At 41.8% G+C, this 27,094-nt stretch overlaps 1 protein-coding gene across 2 annotated transcripts in view; it reads right to left on the bottom strand.

Moving 5' to 3' along the window:
• The window catches only part of zfpm2a (zinc finger protein, FOG family member 2a), a 116,286-nt gene that overhangs the window by 30,758 nt on the left and 58,434 nt on the right, over positions 1–27,094 (bottom strand). Inside the window, exon 5 of one of the 2 annotated variants that reach the window (XM_069537482.1) lies at positions 13,773–13,881. In XM_069537482.1, coding sequence (XP_069393583.1) covers positions 13,773–13,881 — 109 coding nt within the window. Of the gene's footprint in view, positions 1–13,772; positions 13,885–27,094 lie in introns of both variants that reach the window. The other variant, XM_020091096.2, reaches the window with a different exon arrangement.

Genomic DNA, 27,094 nt, shown 5'->3' with positions numbered 1-27,094 from the left:
GAATTACTTATCAAAACAGTCAGCTAATAATCAATTCTTAGCAATTGATTTATCAGTTTCTCAGATTTTACAAACCGTTTAATGGTTTAAATGTTTAATTTTAAAAGTTAGGGTTAGGGTTAAGTTCATATTTATATATTTATTATATTTTTAAGTAAAATCTAGATTTGTAAAGTATAAATTCTCTTTATATTTAATGAAATATAAAGAACAAATGCAGTTGTAGTAGAAGTAACACTTGTAAATATACCTATTGTTACATTCCACCACTGAAGGCAACAAGCTGAAGAGGGGACGATGATGGATGTGGTTGCCGTCTAACTGTAGAAAGCAGTCGGTGGGTAGGCTTGCTAAATTCCTGACATGAAATATTACCTGCAGCTCTCGACAGAGCAGACCTGCGTGGATGGCGGGAGAGATAGCATCCATCCTTTCAGTATAAGAAACAAACAAACAAACAAAAGCCCCAAGACCCCTGACCCAACAAAAGGAACTACAACTGATAAGTTCCAATTTCCTTCTCTCTCTCGCTTCTCTCTCTTTTCTTTGAATAGCATTTCTCTGCCTTTGGCCCCAGTTTCACCTTGCTATGCCGGTGCCCTTCTATTAAAGGTGGTAATGGCTGTCAACTTCCCTCAGGCCTTCTTTTTAATATTTGTCACTCATGAAAGAAAGGGAGGGGGGGGGGGGGGGGGGGGGGGTGGTAGAAAGATGATAAATCTTACTTTTGCCAGCTAAGGGCTTCTATCTCCCAAACAGAATAAAATCCAGTCCAAAACACTGCTGTGCGCATTAGGAAGCTGTGGGTTTAAGCCTTGTCCGCCATGATCAAACCAGGATTTATGAAGCATCATAACTCCCGACAACATCCAGCGGCTTATTAATTTTATATATTTCTGTCCATTCCCTGATATTCCCAGCCTTGACAGTCACTCAAGATAAGCCAAAAGCGTTCTGACAGGATGGAGTGTGTATATATTTTTCACTGTTCTGCCGCTCCCCTCCAGTTGAATAGGTTTAGCAGAAACCTTGAGACTGCCGCGGTGTGATTTGTCTCTGGCTTTTGTCTTCACTCGCAACTTTCCCATTTGTAAGGGCCCTTAAATCAGCCGTGCACTCTGCTGAGCCATGAGAACAGGCCAGTCCGAGACAGGGCAGGAGGAAGAGGAGGAATTTCCTGTGTGTGTATGTGTATGTGTGTGTGTGTGTGTGTGTGTGTGCACGTTGTAATGTATGTTTAAGCACAGAGAGACACAGACAGAAGAAGGGAGAGAAGGAGGTGAGTGGCTCTACTGTAGTATCACACATATGATTCAATTTTAATCAAAACACTGACTAATCACCATTTACAGGCCGTCTATATAACGGCCTGCTCTCTGATATGACAGGGCAACATGCTGATAGGGTTTAATTTAACTAGAGTCTGGGTCGGAGGCTTGATTTAATGTGGCCCACAGGAAAAGTGAGCAATGTGAGAGAGAGAGAGAGAGAGGGAGAGATGGTGGTACTTTATGCAATAATCACATACATTCACATCAATAAAGCTCTAACCCATTAACAGAAACAGTACATGAAAGAGGAGGGGCCCTCTGAGAGCACAGCCTGCTCCTCAGCATGACGACAGAACCCGCTTTAACTCTCCTGACGGCTGCTTCACTTCGCAGAACAGGATCCTGACAGGCTGTTTCAAGATAACTCCCTTAACCTCTTGAACTTCAGGGGAAAAAAAAGATATCCCATATGCATTACTTCTTGCAAAACTCACTATAATTTTGTTTATAATATTTGTTTCAGCTTAATCTCAATATAACTGCTTCAATCTGAACAACACAGCTGCAGCATCAGCTGTCAAGGAATGCCATATTTTGAAATTTTGAGGGACTTTGTTGCCCAGAAGCCGAGTGATGTGATGTCACTGTCACCCTTTAGGCATGAATTTCCAGCTTTATAGCCACATAGAAAAAACTGAGTAGATGGGCTTTGTGTCCATTTTCTGAGTGATATAAATTTTACAAAAAAAACTTAATGAAGAAAATATGTATTCAAAAATTCCATTCGAGGGACGCATGTAATCATTACCTTACTTATGTCCACCTTTAATGTTTGTCAGTGGTAGATTTGTCTTATTTTCATGTCCCCATGAGTTATAAGAGAAAAGAGAGAAAAAGAATAGCTAAAAATGCATATTGCACAAAAATATTATTTTTATTACTGTATCCTTTTTGCAGAGATGGTGAAATGAGAAGGTTCGCTGATTTCTAGGGTTTACATTTCAATACAATATAAGGGTTGTTCGCAGAATCTGAACCTCAAATTACATCTGATGCTTAAATTCAGCTTCTTCAGTATCCACGTCTTTCTCTCAAACATTAACACACCGCAGTTGCCATGCACATATATATGTTGCAATAGCTGGGCTGTCGTAGTCAGAACGATGGGCTTCTGAAGATAAGCTGCTGCAAATCAAACAGTCATTCCATTCATTTCCAATTAATTCATTACTCAACTGTCTGATGTTTCTTTTCACTAAAACAAACCCAACTCTCCTCAAGTGTCCACTGCGTCTCCTGAGGGCCCAAGGCTCAGATACATACTCTGATTCTCTACCCTCCACGTTTTCTTCCACCTTCACTTCTCTTCCAGCCGCCTGCACTCTGGCTACGACCACGACAGAGCTACGCTAGCCACAGTGGCTATCACACCCAGCAGTGTCTGACTAAGACCCTGGCATGCACTGGCCGGCTCCAGCCCCAGTGACTGAAGCACGCAGCAGTGAGGAGGCAGGCAGGATGTAATCTCCACGAGCTGTTGATACAGGGAAACACACAGGGTTTGGGTCAAAGGGATTAAAATGGTGGAGGTGCTGGTTGTAAGAAGGAGAGGGGCTGTGAAATAGTGGCGGGAGCAGCGGGCGAGCCACCCCATAACAGAGAGGAGTGGGGAGATTACAGGGAAAATGGCGCAAGGGGGATTCCTGTGAGGAGAGGGGAAGACGTGACTCTAAATGCCATTGGAACATAGCATTAGCAGACTCTATTCAACAGTATGCAGGCTTAGTGAGCTCAGGGCATCAGGAGAGGTGGTCATGTTTTCTGCGCTGGTCAGGTGATGCTCGGTTTCCATAGGTGACAGGTGTAACATGGATGGAGAGGAGGGAATAGGAGGATGGGATCTGAACAGCTCCGCTTGAAGACTGCTCTGCTACACTGTCACCTCTTTGTGTCTACATACTGTCAATGCCAGAAGGAAAATACAAATCTAATCTTAGACAAAGGAGGCCAACTCTGCAGGGTAACATCCAGCTAGGGGGGTTTAACAGAGCCCTTCATGCTTATGCAAACCTCACATGGTTTGGATAGAGTTCCATCAACAAAACATGTCAATCACCTACCTGTGAAAAAAAGGCCGCGATATGAGACTGAAACCTATCTCACACAGCCCAAAATACTGTACTCACAGCTTCCATTTCACAGTCTGTGGGAGAGCGGGGTTCAAAAATCTTACATCAAATTTTTTTTTTTTCAATCCAGCTATCCAAGGGCTCAGATTCCAGTTACATTTCACATTGAATAGACTTGTGTTTCCAGCAGTCTAGCCCCTCTTCTAGTATGCTGGCTAGTGGAGCGATGACAGATTGGTTTCCACTCACTGCACGGGGGAGCACAATGGAGTGGCTTTGACAGAGTTAAGAGAAACAGTGCATCAGTGCACCCCCCCACCCCCCACCCCCCAATCTCTCCTTTTCCTTACACACACACACACACACACACACACACTCCTCTCTTTCTCTCTCTTTTCCTCTTCCCTTGGGCTTAGAGAATGGATGGCCCTGTCTGACCTGGACGACACTGATGTCTAGTCCTCTACACTACTGTACCTACAGCACGCCTGTCTGCTCGTACACCGCTCTGTTCACTTTCATTCCCTCTCTCTCTCTCTCTCTCTCTCCCTCACACACACTCACACAATAGACACACACGAGGAACAGGGGCACCCATCTCTGTCACCCAGCGCCGACAGGCAGAGGTCAGCAGAGCTCAAGCACTAAAGCAACCTATTGAGCTCACAAGCAGCCAATATCTCTGTCATGAGGACAGACACAAGGCTTAACACACATAACAATGTTTAATCAGTGTTGGGAGGTAACAAAGTACATTTACTTTATCCCCGTCCTAAAGTATCATTTATTATTTAACCATACTTTAGTTAAATAGATTTTGTTCAGGTACTTTCCTCCTGTACTTTACTACATATACTAACAAATATCTGTACTTTCTACTTCTCTTCATTTCTACAATGCTTTCAATGTTCACATTGTTTTTTTAATGTTTTTAAAAGTAATCAGTAATGAGAGGGGAGTTGGTTCACTGATCCAACCAGAGTGGGAAGGTAACATGAGACCACGCCTCCTGCGACAGCACCATCCCTGGTCAAGAAGAAACAACCTGAAATGTTGTTCCATTGCCAATATGAGGTGAACCTTGCAGGAAGTAGTTTGTCCTACATGTAGTGAAATAAAAAGTGTGGTATGTTTTCATCACTATTATGCAATAAACCTTACTCAGCACCTTTTAGTTGCCTGTGACCATGGTTGTTGTTTTTTGATGCAATATAGTCTCCACATTAATTCCATTATCTCAGCTGAGGGTAACTGACTGAACAGAGTCAGTACTGCTCTCTCTTCATCTCAAGTTTAAAACCCATAGACTTCACTGCCTGGTACATATTTTTATGTCAGGTAACATGAGGCCAATGCAACTCAGCCTTTACTGAATTATTGTCAGTGAAAGCAGAAACATGGGATGGAATAAGGATAGTGACAAAACTAAATTTAATTTGGATCATTTGTTACCAACCATGTAAGCGACCCATCCTTCATATGTATATATTGCAAACCTATAGTGCTTCTTGGTAAGGTTAAGGAAGAATCAATGTCAGGGAATCAATTGTACAAGTCTACACACTCGTGCTGCTACAGTCTCAATCCAATCCTGCTTTCGGGTTGTCTTACATGAAGAACTGCTGTACTGAACCACACTGGACTGTCATAAAACAACCTTGATTGCAGCTATTCAAGATTATCTCCACACGATTTCAACGCAAGATTATGATACAGGATTATTCAGCTCACCACACATCACATTTTCAAATTGCTACAACTTCACCTTTTAAGCTCATTGCTGAACCCACCTTGTTCATCCCCGTGTCCTTACCCATGGCATTGGACTTTAAGAGGGGTAGAATGGCTGAGATCCCTTGACCAGATTGCATGATAAAACAACCCACAGATAAGGCACTGGTGCTAGAGGTGGATGTTCCTCCTATGCGTTCCAATGAGAAAAGAAAAAGTGTGATATCACACTGATACGGCCCTGTAAAGACTATGGGGCTGTGTGTTTTTCTTTCCATCCTGGTGGATGTACAATCAATAAAATGGATTAGCTGCAAACGTATGTATAAAGGTTATCGCCGAGCTCTCCTGCATGAACACAGTGGCGACCCCACAAAACAATTTTGTAATGTGTCCAGCTATTTCTTCAGAGGAAATCTGATTATGTTTTGCCCAACCTAAAAATTGATTTGCAGGGGTATACCTTATCAAAGGGAAAATGGACCCTGCACCATCAGACCCTCTACGACTTGAATTGTTCTAACTATATTCTCTAAGCTGGTGGTGTCATCGTAGTGTTGTGAGTTTTTCTTTGAAAGGTGCATCAGTGTTTTTCTTCTTCTGTCATGTTCTTTTCTCCCCTCTTCTCGGTGGGATTTTTTTTCATCCAGTATGATCATCTCCTCTCTCCCTCAGTGCATCACAGTTTCACCTGGACTCACTTTCACTTGTTTAGTTCCACTCTCTGCAGAGTCCTGTGTCAACCCTCAGAGAGACTTTAACCGTGTGGTTTTCCATCACGCTGAGTGACGATCTAAACACCCCTCCACCCCAGTGATTCCTCTATCTCTCGCTCTCCATCTCTTTTCACTCACTCTCTCCCTCCCTCACACACACACACACGCAAACTGTGCCCCCCCAAGCCTGATAAAAAGACACCCCCTTCCAAAAAAATAACTGTGTGCGGATGTGTATAAAGGCCCCTCTCTCTACAGCTCTCAGCTTTTGTCTCCGATTACCCCCCCCACACACACACATACATGCACGACCTCTTATATCCTCTCCGTCCACACACTCATACACTCACACATTTCTCCTCAACCTGCTCCTGAATCTTGTGTGCGTGTGTGTGTGTGTGTGAGTGTGTGGCGGGGGTGTTGTAGGAGGGTTCGACTCTGACCAATGGCATCCAACAGCAGGGCTTTATCCCGAAGCACACTGACAATGCTTTTCACACCTACTTACCACAGCAGAGATGGGGGCGGTGGGCTGGATCATACCCAGGCCTAAAAGCAGGCTAAGGGTTTTTAGAAGACACACACAGAATGGACTCTTTAATTACTGACTCAAGATCCTGCAGTAGATTAAAAAACCTCGCGGAGGCTTATTTTCATATCCGCAGAATTTTTCAATGAATATAAAAATGGTCATTGATTATGCCGTTAAGGGAGGGAAGCTAAGAAGGGAAATATAAAGTACATATAATCACATTAACTTGCAGTGATTAATGTAATAAAGTGCGATCTTTCTTCCCCATCTGTATTGAACACATTCAATACTGAGGGGACATGCTCCAAATATTAAGAAGCAGCTCCTAAAAATCCACTTAACCGGTTCTGTGTGAAAAGACATCTGAGAAAGCGGTGCAGATAACTCATATAACATGCTTATACAGTGTAGATAGAGCGGGTGCATGTGCATGGGAGGAAAAGTGAGAAAAATAATCAAAAATAATGACTCATATGTGCCTCTGGAGCCTGTGCACGTGCAGTATTTCAAGTCCAAGCAACTGTATGTGCCTCGCCTCCCAGACACACTTCCAGCCCTCCTGCATGATCAATACCGAAGCATTTCTCATTATTGATTTTACAATTATAGAGAAGTTAAATCTGCAACAGACTCTCATGTAGAAGCCTGTGGAGATGGAGATGGAGAGAAGAAGCTTCCTCTTCACTCGTTGTTTTTTTCCCCCTTTTCTTTTTTTAAATGTGGTGCTTAAAGCGAGCTCAGTGTAGTCCAGGTACTTCACTCAGATGATTATAATGCCACGAGGGTGCAATACATCACTCTTATTAGCCACACTGGAGCACAATGGTATCATAATTAATGGTCGCAGCAGGATTGAACGCTGCCCTGACATGGAAAAGTGGGCCTACTTAAGCTCTACAAGGCATTTAAATATGCAGAGTGAATGGCACAACCCAAACCCTCCTGCTCTAAGGACAGCCCACGCTCATTAGCCTGACACCCTCCGTGGCATTGATACAAGGACGACGGGCTATACTTTCACACACGCAGACACACATATAACACAAATCACAAGCACATACGCAAAAAAACGTGCATGCAGACCACAGCTACAAAATGTTACATGAAAAGAACAGTCTTGTCCCTCATCAGTGCCCATCACTTCTTTTACATTTTCTCCCTGTATTGTTGTTTTTGTCTCAAGGCTTAGTCTACACACAATGCAGATGGACATATATGTGTCAGCAGCCATTATGTGAATTTTCGGTAATGGCGTTTGGTCTGTGTGTGTGTGTGTGTGTGTGTGCTGGCAGTGAATATGGGTGCTGTGGCAGAGTGTGGTATCTGGAGCCTGTGCTATACTGTCTCGCATGGGGAAACTGGCTGTGCGTCGGGAGAACAATGCACATAAAAGGCTGTCGTAGGAAGCGTCTGGAGCTGACGTCTTTTTACGTGGCTCTGAATGGAGCAGCGGCAAAGTGCGTGTGCGTGTGTGTATGCATGTAGTTTATGTGCTTACAAGTGAGACTGAAAGAAGAAAAAAACCCACCCCCTTGAATATGTTTGTAGACAGAGACAGAATAAAATAATGTGTGTTCCCGACTTAGTCATGTGTGCTGAAATGTGTGCGCTTGCATGTGCATGAATGCCGCCTAAATAAATGCGTGGGATTGTTAAGTCCTCTCAGATCGCCGTGTGATTTGGATTTTGCTGTCCTTAACCCACCACATACCCCTCCTCCTCCTCATCTCCTCTCCATAAAGCCAGCTTTACAACTTCTTCTCAATTGCTAATGTGGAAGCTTCAGCTAAAAGACATGCTCCAAACAGCTGCCAAATGCCTAAACCAGCCTCTCCTCTCCACCCGGCTCGCTCCAGCCTGACCGTACCGAGTTATCGCGTGGCTCAGTGCAATCAATTATTGTTGCAGTGGAATCATTAATAATTTCCTAATGAAAACGATTCTGTTGATCTCTGTTGTCTTTTAATTAAACATAATTAGTCGGCTGCTCAGAGCTGTGGTGGGGACTCCTTTAGGGTACAATTTTGTTTTAATACACTGATAATGAAATTTTTACATTGTGTCAGTTGTTTAGTTATTATTCAGTCACACTATTTCGCTATGTTCCCAGATAAGAGATAATAACCCTCGCACCTCCTCTTCGCCGCAGTCAGTTTAAAAAAGGAGGGTTGAAATGAACAATTACATTTTTGAACTGTAAGAGTCCTCTCCTCTCACTGGTTCATGCTGCCACTGAGCAGTGAAGGAAACACTGGAGTTTTAAGCTTCATTTCTGAAGAGAAAACCAAAAAAACAACCTCAAAATGTCTCTTTACAGTGAGTCTGTGCAAGTCTGGTTTAATATAAAAAAAGTCAAATATATACTACATCTGTCCAGACACTAGTTCATCTTATGCCTCAGAGGTCTACAGCTATGGAGCAATGGAAAGAGCAAGTGAAGGCATAAAAAAGGATCTGATTGGGAGGACTTAGAGAATATGAAATAATACAAAGACACAGTGAGTTAGCTAATTCTGCGCTGTCTGGGCTTATGTAAAACGGCCTAGTTACATTGGTCAATTTCTCCACGAACAATGGGCTAAGTTGCTCTGGAGACTTATTGGACATGCTGTATCTGAATGTGGTCTGGCCTAAGAGGCTTACAGTTGAAAAGTTTAGGTGACCTCTGAATAATGCCACATAATGTGGTCATACTCAGTGTGTATAGTTTCACTGGGCTCTGATATCAGGTAACAATGGAGGACGCACAATGGGGCTCACATTGAGAAAGAATTGCTTCGTATATTTTGCTATAGGTCTAAAAAAATGAACTACTACGTGTTGAACGTACTGGGTTACATATCCCTCCATTGCACTGAACATGGGAACTGTACTTTAATTGCTCAGTACCACGTTCACCGTCTTGCTGCTGTGTACTAAATGTATATCTTCTATTGAAAATAGTCCAAATGCACAATTTACCCATTTGCTGAAAACTACATGGTCCAAATGTTTTACAAGATTCTTACTAAGAGCTTTCAAAAATAAAACATGTATTTATTTATGACCTGTTTTTAAAGATTTATAGCAAGGAATGGTGTTGAGGCTGAGTGCCACTGAAAGAGTGGTATTACGAAATGAACTAACACTTGTTTTTTCACGAAAGGAAAAATTGAGAATAACATCTGCCTTAACACAGTTTGACTACAGTGTACCTAAACGACCCAAGTACTAGTCCTCACCTTCGGATACCACCCAAAGAAGCATCTCCTGAAATAGGGAGTCATCATCGTCATGGTTACAATAATACAAATTTGGTTAGTGTTAGGTTTGGTTTGGTTCGAGTGCAAAAAGTGTGTGGCAATACTGAGGAAAAGATTTGTTTCAAAATAAGGACTTCATTAAGGTTTAAGGGACCTGTGTTGACATGGTTACAGTAATAAATGAGATACTGCTTTGGTTAAAAGCATTGACAGTCAGTTTCAAACAAAAAACAAACAAACTGCAGACTCTCGTGTGAAACTTTTCTCATTTGTAGAATCCAAGCACCCACCCACCCAAACCTAACACAGACCTCGCCACACTACGTCACCTGACTTCCTCCTTTGCTCCCATCATAATTGCTACAACCGTTAGAAAAGACGTAACAATAACACCTAACTCGGCATCGTTATAAGCTGCCGGCACAGGCGACCCATAGGTACGTTTTTTACAAGACCACAGTCTCTGTTACAACCGTTGCTGCAATCCTTCCAATCAGGCAAGTTTTCTGTGTCTGAACTTGGTCTCTGCTGGGAACATATTCAACCAGGAGATGTGATATGAAAGAATCAAAATGGGGCTGACTTTCCCTCTGTGTTGAATCTCTCCTACTCTCCAGCTGTATTGTTTATCAATCTGTTGTTTATCTGTGGAGAAAATTCTCCACTGGTTTCTGTCTCTCCATGTCCCTGTCTGTCATTCTCTTTCTCCCCCTCTCCCCCCTCGCTCCCCTGCATTACTGTAACATATAATTACTCTGCAGACTTGCTACCTGTTTCTATAACTTCAGCGCTTCAAAGAAACTGTCGGAGTGTGGAGGAGAGCATTGTGGGAGTTCCAGGTGGATTTCTCGATAATGAGTTAGCGCAGTGGTAGAGTTGAGAGTTTTAGTAATGGCTGGCTGCTAAGACTCTTCCTGGGAGTTTAATGTAAAACAAACAGGGCCATGCTGACAGCCTGGGAAAAACAGATATTGCACATTTCCTGCTTCCACTTCAGGGCTCTCGCTGCCACTCATTTTAAGAAAGGGAATTCAAAGAAGAATTTATATTCATGAAATGACTCTGAAATGTGAATCATAATTTGAGACATTTAAATGCCTCGAACATTACTCGTGCTCTTTGACTTCACATTTTTTAAACGTTCCTGTCTTTCTGCTCATCAGGATGAAAAGATAAAGACAGGAAAATAGAATACAAGTTGTCAGGGAAACATAGTTTTGCTGGCATTATTATTATAGGATCCAAACATGAGGCGAAAAAAAGTATACTTGACACTACAGTTAGCTTGTCTAGGTGCTGATGTCCAAGGGCACCCCGCGGGGGACCGGACTACACCACCCTGCTGCTTGTTACACATTGCCTCTGCATGTATTATACATAACACACTGCAGGAATACAACTCTCAGGGGAATTATTTTGCTGAATCCTGTCCGCTCTCCCTCTGCACACATTTCCCCGACTTCCTGAATGACAAGTTTCGGGGAGAGAGGAAGAGCACTTCTGAAAAATATGAAGCAGAAATCATAGGACAGAACACCCAACACCTACGGCCACTCAAACCAATCACCAGTCCTTACTTAAAGATACTCCCCCATAGATTCACACTGGCATGCATCCAGAGTGAACTGCTACTATCTTTTCAGGCAGCCATAAAGAAAGCCGAGACCACTGAAACGTGAGCCAAAGCATACTCTGCAAGCATACTGTGTATTGAGATATTCACTGTTTTCCATAAGTAACGCATCTCAGGGAGCAATGAAGCAGCCAACAGAGGCGAAACAGTACAGCAGTGAAGATATAAACAATCTGGGCCTCAGCTTTTCAAGGTGGGAAGAAAGTTCCCTGTTGGAACGAGGCGCCTTTCTCCCGTTAGTCAGTCCACGCTGGTGTCGACACGATAAACACACTCCCAGAGCTGCTTCAGAAACCACAGCGAAAAAAGACCAAACTCAATATTGAATTTGACAAAGATTTGATATTTTCAGCACGCGGACATTCAATTTCAATGTCACCTCCAGAGGGTGCACACACACATGCAGATTGGAATATTTAACAGAGAGCGATGAAGAAGAATGTGCAGTCTAAATCAAGTCGAGACGCTAGAGTTAAACGGCTGAATGGCATCAAACACTTCGCCACTTTCCGAACTAAGTCCAAGTCCACGTTAAAAAAAAAAAACGTCGCTAGGAGCAAAATGTGGAACAATTTTGGTTGGAGAGCTGGGAAAAATGGCCACCCATCCAATTTATCCAAAGCTCTGTGGCAAAGTTGCTACAAAGCAGTTCGAGTCAAGTATGGGATTACACAGCATGAATATTTCTCTACCTCTTGGAGTCATAGTTTATAGTCATAATTTTCGATATTGTAACATTCATTTCAGATTCTGAAATGAAAATTCAAAGTTTTTTGCGACGTTATTTAAATAAATCAATGATTCCAAAACTATACATGGTGAGACTGTAGTAAAAAAAGAAAATAATTAAACGGTGTCTGTCTATTTGATGCTGTTGTTCTCAGCTCAGTGATCATCTCACAGCTACTATGAAGTGACAAGATAATTTACGTCTACTTTAAGATTTAAATTAATTCTTTGTATTCGACGTCCCCCTCTATTATCATGTATCATCAGTTGGCAAGTGTGTGCTGCTGCTTGTGGAGGATTTAGAGAAAAGAATTGATGCAGTACAACACAGAGCAACTCTCACAAGGGAACATCTAGAGATGTTATTGTGTTTAATTTAATAAGGTCAAAGTAGAAGTGACAAACAAAGCAAATGTCAGTGGTACACAGCTGAGGTGATGCTGCTGCACGTGATGTTATCTCCGTGCACGCATGAGGGAAATTCTCCAGACGTTAGAAAAAAAAAAGAAATCCTGTTATTGCCCTTTTTTTTTGTCTCATACAGTCAGTCTCTGAGCAAAAAGATTAGAAGATTTTAAAGAAGTGCATAATCTTCTTTAACAGCTTATCAAAACTTTAATGATTTGGTGATAAAGAGCACAAAGTTAAGTAGCCGGTTAAGAGGATAACTCCCCAGTGCAGTCTAGTGATTAGTAGATGAGAATTGGGAGACCGAAAATCCGGGTTGCAAATCCCACTCCTGCCACTTATACACTTTGAGAGAGAGGAAGCTCCATTTCAGCTTTGGGGGTATTGTCACGGGGTAATCATTTTTGAAAAGTGATAAATGGAGCCCCCTTTCCCTCACTCTTTGGAATCCAAAACACATCTTTATTTACGTATTTATTTTTTGCTCTGTCTCCCTGGTTAACACCCGTCAAGACCCAATTATAGGCTGCAGAAGTCTGGTGCTTTCATCAGAAGTGAAGCTATACAGGCTGCAGTGTCAGGGCTGTACACAGTTTGAGCATCTCCCCATTCAACGTGCAACAAAGTGAGCTCTACACATCCATGTTGGGCGGTTTTAATGAGGGTCTCCTCTGGACACAATGCAGCAGATTGAGGAATTCATCTTAATGTCCGTGGGTTATTTGTGTTTTTTGTACTTTTAGGGTTAATTCTGAATAAACAACATGGATTTTATGACACATACCCCCCACACATATTTACATAAATCCATTTCTAGTGGGGCTTGTATGAATGTCTGATTTATAAAAGATATACAGCTAAAGCTTTGCCGAATTAGTGAGAGAACAAATGAAGCAAAATGGCAAACCCATCTCCACTCGTGCTTTGCCCGCTATCTGCTCTGAGATAGGGATTCACTTAATATAAAAGAGAAAAAAAATGGGGGCATTAATTACCTTGTGAAATCTAAAGACCATTAACTCTGTGTGTCAAGTGATGTTTCTCAGTTCCTAATCAGAGTTATAGTGATATAAATTACTCTTTGGATGAGAAAAACAGATATGGTGTGGGAGCGCTGTGCACGTATGTCTTTTTGTGCGTCCTTGTTGCTGTGCACTCACAATTATTTTGTGTGTGTTTGTGACTTTGAGAAGCGGGAAGAGGAGAGAAAAAGTAGGAGAGAAGGAGAGAGAGAGAGAGAGGGAGAGAGGGAGGGAGGGAGGGGAGAGAGGAGAGAGACAGGCGGGAGGGGATGGAGAATTGTCAGTGTCTTTGCCGCGGTGCCGTGGCGTGGTGTGTTGCGCTGCGGAGAGATAACAGGATGCCGGCGCTGCTTGCTTACCTTTGCTGTACACCACACAGTTGTTTTTGTTGTCTTCCGCTCCCTGCCAAGTCACATCCAGCAGCCACCTGGGGCCGGCGCTCAGCACCACCGGGACCGTGCTCTTCGTCTTCTGGACAGGAGGAGATAACAAACACTAATCATTTGCTTATTTTGCTGATTAAAGAAACATTAATAACCACTGAGCTGTGCTCCACTGCTGCTCTGAATGGCCATAAACAGACAATTTCACAAACTATGAAGCACGTAACTTAAGTCCACCCAATCCCCCTTTTTTGCATTGCTGAGAAGATTTGGGGCAGGTTGTGTGCGTGTGTGTGTGTGTGTGTGTGTGAGATCTGCAGCCGTAGTTTGAGTGGTGACAAATGGGTGCAAGAGCCTGCATTGTATAAAAAAAGAAGGAATTCTCATGCAGGATTGAACCCAATAATTCAGCATCAGATGTTTTGGTTTAACACGAACATCTCAGGTGTCTGGGAATTATAAAAAAAAAAGGAAAAAGGCTGGTTACTCCCTGAGAGGAGGAAGCAAGTGTTCTGCACTGAACTTGGGGCACATTGTGCTTCGCTATCACAGTGATCTCACTATTTCCTGAAACATGCAGTGAAGAATTTAAAGAATCAGTATCCATTTCAAAGGGCGATTGAGGTTAGAGTTTTTATAATATGCTGCTGAATTATTCTGAATGTGTAAGGTCATTTTTCTTCCTGGTCAGAGGTCAAAAGTGGAGTTTTATTTCTCAGAAAGAAAAAATAAAACAGAGTACAATATCCCCCATAATAGATTCACATGCGGCACTGTCACCAGATTTACTAGCTCTATTTATCCTCATATGCTTTGTTCTGTTTTATTTCATTTTGTTGCTGCGTCTTTCAAAATGTTGTGTTGATGGTGTTGTGTGTGTGTGTGTGTGTTTTTATGAGTGGGGGTGGGGGTGGGGGGGTATTGGTAGCAACATCTCAGGCAGCTGGGTACAGTAGCCTTTTACTCAAAGGCAAAATGTCAGTATTTCATGGCCATTACTTCTGAACCCCGGGGCCCTCCTTCATTAGGATGTTACAAAAATAGTTTAGCAAAGAGAAAATGGGTTGGGGTGCAATCTCGACACTTCATTTCTTTTTCCATCTGAGGCAGGCGGCGACAGGACACTGTCCATCTGCCTAATGCAACAGAAAAACACTAGTCCTCTCCTGTGCTTTTCACTTATTTCTCCCCCGCAAAAGGCAACAACCTTCAAGGATAAATGCAAATGTCACTTGAGCATGTTAAAGGTCTGAATTGGCACAGATATGCACAAGAGATGAGCACTGTGCTCCGGCAGTGTGCCTGCATGTCCCCCCCCTCCCTCCTCCTCCTCCTCCTCCACCTCCGCCACTCGCCCATTTCTCTTTCCATGAACTCTATCTAGTCGGAGGCTGGAGGACATACAGATTTTTTTAGAGGGAATTATTCACCAGCACCAAATACATCTCAGCGAGACGATAAGAATCTGTTTGGATTTTGTCTGCAAAATTAGGAAGACAAATGCATACGCTAAAAAAAAGGCAGATTTCTAAATAGTGCTTATATGTATAGCTCTGCACATTGGCAAACTACAGTGCCAAACTGATCAAACACAGACAGTAAATTGTGTCTATTGATATTCTTATTCCTTCTTCTGGCATCTTCTTATCCCGTCCTGGCAGCAGATGAGAGAGGACCTCTGTAATTTAAGCCATCCGCGATTTCACATTTCAAATTAGCCTCACAATAAAGTCTTCTATCTGGCTAACCTGAAAATCTCACACCCCTGTCAAAGGAGCAGAGCAGACCGGCCGATTGTTGCTACGGCGACTATCTGAAATGGGAATCAGATTAACCCTTTCTTAGATCTCCAGACTGGAGCCATCTCTTATTCAGCAGCGAAAGGCCTCTCCGCCGTCCCTCTGACACTCTGGGAATTCATGATATTCCAGCTGCTCTTAATGTAGCCAACAGGGACATAATTCCACATTAACCAGACACCTCCCCACTGAAGAAATAATCTCACTAATCACACATGTTCCTTTAGTTATCGTTTTAACAGAAAGTTTGAAATTCTGATGATGGCTTTTGTCTATTATTTTGATTTGAATGTCAATTGTTACTTTCGGCTTTCTTTTCTTTTCTTGCTGGAAACTGAGCAGCAACAACCCGTGGCAGCCTTGGAGCAAATTTACATAATGCATCTATAGTGACAATGGTGGCCAATGTTATCTGCGAGCATGCTGCATGTAGCAGCCGTCACAAAGACAAAGACATGCAGGGGAGCAACTGCACACACAACATATTAAGGATTAAGACGGAGTGGCGTCACTGCGGGGAGGAGCGTCTGCAAATGCAAATGAAAACATTTGTAAAACCGGATCAGCTGGTCTGAGTGTCCGAGTCTAGAAGAAATGCAGATTGACAGCCAGAAAATTACAATTTCCCTGCAGCGCGGGAGTATATGATGAAATGCTTTTATAGAAACAAACTCACTTCACTCCTCAATAACAACATACAGCCAGTGGATGTGATGCATGGAAGCTCTTTCCTGTCCAAAGCTGCAATCTGAGTGGAGTGTGTAAAATATGCTGACCCCGAAATCATACATTAAAATGTCAGTTGCAAACAAACGAAAAAATAAATATAGCAAAAATTATGCATTTTTCTTTTTACAAATTTTGAATGACATCTTTGTGATGTCAAAAATGAAAAGAAAAAAGAAAATATTCTTATTTTTCTGAGTTATATTTATGGTTTATACATTGTATATATTTGTAATAGATATTAGATAATGGTCCACAAGTAAATTGTATACATATATATGTGACATTTTTTTCATAGAGATACAGTGTTTAATATCAGTTTACAGTCTATTATCACTGTCAGAGCCTGTAAAATCCCCTCTGGCCTTCTTCTCTGTGTAGTGTGTTATGGTTTATCCACCCACTGCCTTCACTCCAGTGGTTTCAATACTCTCTCCGTAATTTTTTTTTCCTGAGCTCTGTTACCGTTCCTCGTGTAAGAGATACAGTGACCAAAACAGTGTAGTCAGCGAGGAAGTGATTACAAACTGATGCTCCAAATTCGCTATAAAATGAAAATCAATATTTCCACAAGTTGCTGCAACATAAAAGATAACCTTCATTGATTTTTCTAGACTTAGGCCTCTGTGATAAAATCTAATATAAATTTTCAGCCACACGGATTTGGATCAGAGCGGAGCAGGGGCTGAACGATAAGTTCCGTGCACATCTCTCAGACTCGAATTTTTTTCCCCCTTCCCCTTTTCCCTCTTCCAAGGCAGGGCTGTACTATTTATAATTGGCCCTGTGTGAGCAAAAGCTTCTATCAGGAATCTGTTCTAATTTTTATTACTGAGAAGCTAAAGCCTGTTCCAGATAATTTGGAAATTTCAGGGGAATTGTGATAGAGCTGATGGCACAGCCGGACTGACTCCAGAAAGGAGCTAACCTGTAATAGCCTCTGTGGCTGCGCTGATTAAATGTTGCCATAGATGAAAGACCTGCCATCACCGCAATAAATTAACCAATCACACAAATCCCAAGTCGCTACTAATCCCTCCTTGATACCATGATCCTCTGATCAGCTGAAGGAGGTGAAGAAGAAAGTGGCTTGTGACACTCAGCCTTCCTCTAACTCCCTGCTTCCCTGTGTAAACAACAAGCTAATGATATCACGGCTGACCATTTCACCACCACTGGCTACTCTTAACCCGCTTCATGGTCAGGGCAGGTGAAATCGATACAAACCTGGGTGAGAATGATTATTTTCCTCATCGCAACTCTTTTTTTTTTCTTTTCCCCTCCCTCCGCCAAGGTCACTGACTGGCACTGTATCTTGTCTTGATCCCACAGCTGCGGGATTTAGACAACTGAGAGATCAAAACCACTCTGTCTGAATATCTCGAGACATTCACTGGCTTTATATCCTGCTTTCAACACCCACTCGCTATGGAGTAGTGCCATTTTGAAACAAAAACACCAGTTGAAATATTTCAGTGAATAAAAGTATCCACATATTTGGAATATTGTCTTTTTTCTTCAATAAATAACAGCTTTTTCCCCTCAACTTGTAAGGAAATACATTTTTGCTTTATTTTTTTGAACCCTACAATACATTTGACCTTGTGTTAACGTGCTGTGGTGATAATTTTAAAGCGTCGCATTTATACTGCTGCTACAACACCAGCAGCAGTATAAATATAACAAAAAAAAACAAGCTTATGGTTATGGGTTATGTCAAGTTTATATGTTCTCTGTTTCTAACATGGGAGTGAGGATAAAGGATTTGTACCTGTTTTACCAGTCAGTTTACAGCAGACAGCACACTCACACCTTGATAACGTCCATTGCAATTAGTTGTTCACTGCGATGAAACAAATTGCATGTGGTCAACTGGAAATTTCATTAAGGGAGATTTTCCTCCAGCTCTCGTTATCGCTCTGCGTATTAATATTTTCTTAGCCTCAAGGATGGCTGAGTTGCAAGGGTCTTTTTTTGTTGAATAAAATGGCCAAAGCCAAGCTCACAGTCGGTGTTCACCCACTACCATATCCACGCTGGGGAAAACTGTGTATATGCTTAGTTAGGAGCTGCATATTTTTCATTATGCCCTGAAATAAGACTCTGTCAACATCCTACATAAAGTGGGAAATACCTCCATTTCTCAAGTCTGCTTTTGTGTCATTTTCTCCTCTTCTAAATGGCCACGGTTACATCTGCTGAAATGAAAAGATACCTACATACTGCTTTCATTCCTTCTTCACCCCCCCCTATCTCCTTCTCTCTGAGGCTATAGCATCTGCTATTGGGAGACTAAATAACAGAAATATGCAGGAATTGCACACTAATTCCCTTTAGAGATAGATCTTGGCTGGTGCTCTGTCATAAATCAGAGAATTTCGATATGAAATGAGGCAAGCTGCTCTAATCATTTCTGCATTTCAAATTGGATCACTGGCTCAATCGCTTGGCTTTTAAACTGCTTGCCTAAGAGCAAATGTGAGGTGGGAGATAATTCAGCTGAAATCTCTGCCTGCTCTGTGCGGCGGTTAGTTTACTGCTTGAGTGCAAGAGAATGCTTTTTTTTCTTCTTCCCTTAGCCCATCTTTCTCTTTTCAACTTTGTTAAATTGACTTTTCATTTTAAAATCGATTAAATTGAGAGAGAGACTCACTGCTGTTCCCGGAATCTTTAAAGGGACACCCATCACTGTGCGCATGTCCCTTTATTTGGCTGCTGCTATCATGGCGGCGCTATGGGGAATAAATATTTTCTCATTTAAATCACCTTTTATCCTGCTGACTGGACTGTAAGCATCAAAGTTCATGTGCTGCATTAGCTATTGCTTATTTCACTCCATTTAAAAGCTCGCAGTGGCTGTATTCATGTTGACTATGGGTGGTATTGCATGATTACTGTATGTTCAGTGGCCTTTCTAACACATCAGATTGGTAATAAGGCAGATTAATCATTGGCTGCTGCTCTGAGTTTTGATTGAGGGGAAATGTAGAACTATCTATAGAATATTTTGTAATATTTTCTACTAGACAAAAAAGCAGATACTTCTTTCTAAATCAGGGAGGAGAGGAGTGTAGAATAGAGATTCATAGCAAGAGGAGACTCAATCCATCCTCCATTCTTCAAGACCTTCAGGCACACTGAGGTGCTCCAACTCTAAAGCCAAACAGTTTAGTGTAAGCTGTTACCTGCCCTGAAGACAAGCAACCCCCTTTCTCCACCCTTGCTTTCCTTCTTTTCCTTTCTTTTCCTTCCTTCCCTTTGATTTTTTCCATTTCCACTTCTTTGCCTTTCCTTTTCTATCCCTTCCTCTCCTGTCCTTTACATCATTTCCTTTCATTTTTTTTTTCACCTTTTATTTCCTTTCCTTTTTCATTTCCTATCCTTATCTCACCACTTCTGTCCTTCCCTTTTCGTTTCCTTCGTTTTACTTCCCCCCTGTCATCTCCTCTCTACCATCTCTCCTTTCCTTTTATATTTATACATCACCTGCACCATTCTCTACTCATCCAGGAGGAACTTTTATTTGAATCGTCTTTATTTCCAGCCATCTCTAGCCCTTCAGCATCAAATTACAATGTCGCCAACTTTCTTTGTAGTGGAGGATGTTAAATTCAGAGCCATAACCCTGCAATGTGTACGTCCTGAGAGCCATTTAAAGTTGTAAACAAGAGAAAGTTGAATTTGTAATGTGTATGCTCCAGGACTTAATCATGTCTTGGCGGTAGAGTCATGTACTTCTTGTGTTTGGCTTTGGTCAGACGACAGAACAGTCCTGTCGCTTCACTGCTCACCATTTGAATTACTCAAAATTTCCCATTTGAATTCAATTGGGGAAGGACTTGTTTGATCTTTTGCATGTAAGTTGGGGTTGACACCCTGAGCAGTGAGAAGCTCTGCAAGGAAACATAATAGGGAACCTGGAGCTGGTAATGTTCAGCTGTATGGATATTACCATGGCCCCTGGGGGTCACGGCGGCAGGTGGCGTAATTTCTGGACAGAGCCATTCTTTCACTGATGGTAATAAACATGTGGATGGGGGGGGGGGGGGGGATTTCTTCAAAGAGGAAGAAAAAGGAAGTCAGGAGTCAATCAGTCAATGGGGTCACAAAAAAAATCCCTGCTCTCATAACCACACATGGCAGACTTGGATCAGTCACAGGCAGTAAATAAAGACAACAATAAAATAGTAGGCATGATGCTTGAATAAAGCCCCTGACTTTAGATAAACCTCTGTGCTCCTTAGGTATTGAATTTTAATATTCTTTTGAACTCTCCTCTCTTCTCCGGTGGAGTTATAAATTGTGTGGTATCTAATGTATGTGATTTTGTATTTCAGGGTACCCTCTCAGTCAGTGCAGCCAATCTCAGCTTGTAATTAAAAGAAAAACCCAAGCTCTGTCCAAATCACTGTTTTTATAAACATGATGGAAAGTATAATTAATTAAAAGAAACACTCCAGGCAAATAACAGGCAGAAACACATGAAACGCATCTCAGACGTAACTTTGTGCTAATGATGAACAAACTGAACAAAGGTATGTGTTTTGCATACCACCTGATCTACTACATTTTTCTGCAGCACTCCATAGTTTGATCTCTGAGTGCACTTCTGAGAAATGGGGTCTCACTAAATCCACCGTCAAAGACCAACAATATTTACACCAAGTTAAGTAAATAAGATAAAGATGGTGAACTTGCCCCTCGCTAAATGCATTAGACGTGAACTCTCTTATCAGAGTCTCAGCACATGCACTGTTAAAAGATGGGTTTCCCGAGCTGGAAGTGGTCTTTGTTACCCAATTAGTTTGCTGACGACCCCGTGGTATAATATTCCTGCTTTGACAGCTTCATACACATCCATCTAATGAGGCGCTGCTGGACCACCACGGAGTGAATGGACACTGTCCAGACCTTCATCTCCTCCAGCATCAGCTTTCTTATCTTCAACGCTTACCCTTTTTTTTAGTCAGAAGACTTTTCTTTTCTGCTTGGTTGTTCATTCGTCCAGAGTCATTTAAACAGGGTTTTGTCTTGGGTAGGCCGAGAGCCAACTAGGCTGAGGATCAGAGGGCTAAGGCCAGGGCAGGGGACAGTGAGGACATATCAAGGTCTACCAGCAGGGGTTTGCCTCTTTGCAGGGCGGCTGTCCTTCTCTCTCTGAGAGCGGTAAATGCCTCTGTGCTTCTCCACTTCTCTCACCAATAGGGGTGTCATGATTCCCAACACACAACATGATTTGAATTTTGATTTTAAGGTCTCAACTTGATTGATTTTGAATGTAAACAGTACTTTTTAGCACTGATGGCTATGCCATTGTTAGACCATAGAGTCCTGATTTGAGCTTGGATGATATTAATTAATTGAAATTCTTTGAAAGGATAGCCAACATAGAATGTAATATAGTGTTATATAAGTATAATATAACCATCATTTTTAAGGGTTATTTTTCGGATATTTCACCTTTTTTGATAAGACATTGATAGGACAAATTGGGAGAGAGAATGACAATCTGCAAGACACGCTAGCTCACCTGGTAGCATTGGGGCCCTGCATATGGAGGCTTAAGCCTTCCATCATAACCACCATTTTTCTTTGGAATGTGCCACAAAGTATTTAAAATGTAAAAACAAATTGTAAACACAAGAAATAAAATAACTTGTTTTGTGAGTAACTACAGTGTGCACTCCTCACATCCAACAAAAGCAGGTGGCATTGTCTCCGTTGACATAACTCGCAGGGAGTGCTATATATTTCTACACCAGTGGACTTCAGGGAGGCTGGAGGATTCTCCAGCTTTAGTTTTTTTTCCACCTCTGCCAGTGGCCATGATGTCTCGAAGGTGCAGATGCAGGTAGCTGTTACTATGTAGTGATACTTGCAGTGTCAACTTTGAACGCTGATTATAATGATGGGTTTGATAAAGAGAAAACAATAACAGAACAATCAATAATCGTGGAATTGATTTTGATGGTCAAAATTGACTGGTCAATTACTGTTTCAAAAGCATTGAGTTCTTCCAATATGCGCAGTGTAGTACTACGTAAGCTGAGATGGTGTAGTTTCATTTCACTTACAGCTCAAGAAATAAAATAATAAAATCTTATAACTCCATCTAGACACCTGCTTGTTATTTCTACAATCACAGCAGGGGCATGGGTCAACTATCTTCTGTTCATCTTCCACCAAACCCTGCTCTGTTCTCACTTTGTCCTGGAATACAACGACGACCGGGGGATTGCAAATGGAAACAATGGAGGATTATCTGCACCACTTTCACTTCAAGAAAGTTGTTTCAACATATCATAAGTTACAGCCACGACAGTGACAGATGGCAAAGCAGCTGGCATCACTCAACTTTGTTTCACTTTTCTTTCGTTTTGCTTCTTTTTCTACTTCTGCCTCATGCGCCTCGCCTGCAATAGAGGTCTGCTGTGTATTGAAGTGTTGGATAATCATTCACTTGGGAAGACATATTGCAAACTGTAATACAGGGCAATATGTGTGAAGCCAGAGACTTGTGAGCTTGACTATTGTTGCCTGTCAGACTAACGTTCTGTAAAAACTGAAACCTGGCTTTGCTGAGGTACATCACAGCTACGACATCATCTCCACATATCTGTTGCATGTAGAAATTCATATTTATAAAACTCAGAGATAAGAGTGTAAGTGATAGCGTGTGACTTGCTAAAGTGTTAGCCATCGCAAATTAATAGCGCTATCCCAAATGGAACAGTTGTTCATGAATGTTAATGCCCATATTAAGCTGTTTGTGTGCTTTCGACATACAGAAACCATAAGCACACAGATCGCTCATCTCTCCAGTGTGAGTCTGTTCTTCGGACTGTGGGACGGGCCACTGGCTGACAGTTAACACCAAGAGAGTTGTGAAGGGGTCAGGGACATCCAGCTCACCACTCAGCCCTGTGGACTTCAGGACTTCACGGGTGCTGCTCTGCGCGTACTGAACCATTTCTAACCATGTGAACTCTGTAGGATAATGTTAATGTCTTTTTTGTTTTGTACTTCAAAACAAAGAAGGACATGACTAGGGAAAAGCATTTTAGTGCTTTAAATTATAGGGGCTGGAAAATATATACTAAACATGGATGGTTTCCAACTTTGCTGCGTTCTGATACACATATATAAAAACAGGAAGAGGGCATTATGAGTATTTATTCAGAATATTTACTTTGGTAAAGTACCAATACAACATCTCTTTCATTAAAAATCCTGCTTAATGCGAGTATCAGCGATCAGACTATATCAGCTAAATCTAGACCACATAAAGTAGAAGTACATGTTTTGCTGGCCCATATAATTTCATATTATATCATTATCAGTAATGGAAAGTATAAATAACAACTTAGATAACTTATTGTAGGATTGTAATACGGATGTATAGTGATTTAGGTAGCGTTTACTTTACTTTCTTTATGCAGGTCGAGATATTTTAACTCGAAGTTTGGTCTTTAAGACAATACTGTTCCTGTCACTAACTGTCACACCTATTTGAAATTAAAATATTTCGATTTGAATTATGCTACAAATGATCTTTGTGTTTTGATCTCGTCACTGTATCCTGGGCATGTCTGAGGAAACCATGCAGCCATTACAGTGAGCACAAAGCAAATCAGTGAGTCCTGCTCTGCTTATCAGGAGACCTGCCATATCAGTTTGGGTAGTTGTGTTGTGATGTAAGGACAGCAAAATGTCAGGTTCACTTGTAGATCAAGTCAACCATGCATTATCTCTCAAACAGCGGCGCTTGGCTGTGGCTGTAATAGCTCTGACTAGCTGACTGACTGGGTGCGTCACATCTAATACATGGAGCTGTGAGCAGCAATGAGTTCCAGCCATGCACACAGAAACTTTAAAAGTGCAGGCTAAGGAAAATAGAAATAGCACTAAACAGAATGGTTGTGTCTTTGATTTGCCAGAGCATTACACTCTTTCTCCATCAAAGTCACAAACAAACATCAGTGTCATGTCGATCTGCGTTAAAAAAGCTCAGATTTAAACGGCTATATTTAATAGAATGAGCTTGAATGTTCTTCCCTTTTAATATATTTTAATATAAGAACATAAAAACCATTGATAAAACCATTGATAAATATATAGATGACATTGAGCGAGGGAGAGCAGGCCAGATAATTACCATTTTACCCATCTGAAGAGACCCTGGCCCCGATATTGGTTTAAACCCAAGAAATAATTGATGCATGCAATCACAAATTGGTTCTCCGCCTAAAATTTGGGCCCATTATTTCATTAGATGAAGCCACATTCTTTGTGCCAAAATTATTTGTGTGTCCAACACAGAAATTCAAATCCTGTTAGTCCTGATAATGTGCAGTGTTTTCAAACCATATCCAAGACAGTGTGACTTTGAGATGGAAGGCACAGGCCACCTTTAAATGCACACATAAATCAAAATATTTGCACTTCCAATTGTTGATTTTTAGTTTTTGTTTAAAGGTTTGTTTGTTTATGTGCATGTGAATGCATATTTGATTGTGTGTGTGTGTGTGCGTGTGTGTGTGTGTCATTTAGCAACTATGCTACAGAGAGGTCCTATCCTGGGGTGCCTTCTTGCATATGTAATTGGATGTTACTGTAAATAATTGCCTGGGCATGTGCCAGTGTGATGATGGTGATGATTTGTGTGTTTGTGTTTGTGTGTGCGTTGGCTAATGTGTGACTGTATGTGTGCAGAACATGTGTGCATCATTCTGTACGTATGGGTGTGTGTGTGTGTGTGTGTGTGTGTGCGAGTGCATCTGCCCCATCCGTACTCCACTCTCAAGTCCCACTGATTCTCCTTTCCAGCCATGTTGAATCCTCTTTTCCTTATCAGGCGAGCCCAGGCCTGCATCAGGCTCTCCTTGCTATGACAGAGGCTACAACAATAGGCCTGCGATACCGCTGCTTAGCGCTGCGTTTCGGAGGGGAAACCTGCCACGGGCGCAGATTAACTACAACACACACACACACAAAATAGATTGCAGCCTCCAAAACAAAACATTTTTCAGAATGCCTCCTCTTGATTAATGAAGCAATGACAAGAAGAAAAATATAATTTCTGAAACAGAAAAATCCGCCACCACTTGTTAAAGTTTAGGGCTAGCTAACAATAAACATATTGGAGGGAGAGGGTGGGCAAAAGCGGTGAGATAAATGGCTTGAGTGATGGGCTGAATAATTTCTGGAGCATTTTTTGGTTGCAGAGGCCCATATTCCTACCCTTGTACTAAATTACACAATAATCACACTCCATCGGTTGACAGCCTCTGTTCTCTCTCTGTCCCAGGTTAAAATTAGGACAGTATCTTGACATTTTCGCTCTTCTGTAGTCTACAAACTAAAGCTCTCTGTTCACAGCCAAAAGCGGCACACAGTCTGCACAGGCACGCATGGTGCGCTCATGCCCTCCCACACATGTGCACAGACAGACACTACGGTATAACCCAAACCACACACTTATGTGCACGTACACTCACATTTGGGGACACACCCTGTTTAGGCAGAAATACATTTAACAGCTATGTTCTCATGGACAAATCACCAAAACAAAATCTCCACTTAAACACTTTCCAATGATAGAAAAAAAACAGAAACATGTTATTCCTCTCAAAAATCTTGAGGAGGAGATGCTTTGATATTGTAAACATTTTTTATTTTTTTATATAATAATGATGATGTATGACTTAATGCTAATATTTGAAAAACTGTGTTGGTTATTATACTTAATTAGCCTATAGCACCTACTGACTTTTATTATGTCCTTGTAACCTGTTTCATAGTCTTCGTATCAGGGCCCCTGTGCAAAAAACAGATTACTGTTTTTTATCATAAACCGATGCTCACAGCAAATTGAGCAAATATACAACAAGTGTATTAAGATGGCAGAGAAGATAAAGAAACTGAAAGACTTATGTATTTCAATTACTATGTAATTTGCACTGAAAGGCCCTCAAAACATATAAAGACCAGAATTCTATTGAATCCAGACTCATTACAGTGCACCTTGACTAAGCCCTAGTAATTAGCATTGGTAAGGCATTGTACAAGAGGCGGCAACACTCTCATCAACACACATACAACAGAGCTCTAAATCTGCTCCTCATTAATAGCTTGCCTCCCAATCAATTATTAACACCTACAAAAGGAGCCAGGCTCACCAGGGCCAGGCCTCTTACTCCAGGCAAACCGTGGGCCACCTTCTCCTCCCAGTTCTGTCCAGCATAGGTAATTACCGCTTTTAAAGACACCTGCTACTCAATAGCTTCGACCCAGACTGTTAATTTAGCTCCCCGATTGCAGACATTTATGTCTGAGTGTCACTATTAATTTGCGTTAATTTGGAGAGCGTGAGGAAGCCGGGCAGAGGCGTTGTCGGCAGCCGGCTGAATGTGCTCGTCGCTCACCTGCGCCGGGGCTGCGGCTGTAATTGGAGTCTAATGGTCTGATTGATCAGTGAGAGAAGTGAGGGATGAGACGAGGCTCTGGCAGCTCCATCAGTCAGACAGGGAGAAGAGAGGAGAGGAGGAGGAAGAGGAGCAGAGCAGGGAAAGCGGCTGACAGCAACAGCAAAATGTTGGGTCCTGGGTGTTTTATTCACTTTTGATTGTCTTTTCTCTCTTGCTTTTTGTTCTTCTGTCTGTTACTTGATTTGAGAGCGCCTTCTCCTGCTTTCCTTAGAATCTACAAAGGAATCTAACCCAGGCCAAGTACTAAGCTTTCAATTTAGGTTTCGGTCTTTAATATGTATAAGAT

The sequence above is a fragment of the Paralichthys olivaceus genome, chromosome 13 (assembly GCF_024713975.1).
Source record: "Paralichthys olivaceus isolate ysfri-2021 chromosome 13, ASM2471397v2, whole genome shotgun sequence".
NCBI classification, from domain to species: Eukaryota; Metazoa; Chordata; class Actinopteri; order Pleuronectiformes; family Paralichthyidae; genus Paralichthys; species Paralichthys olivaceus.
Note: the sequence above shows the minus strand (reverse complement) of the source record. Positions and strands in the feature narration are given on the sequence as shown.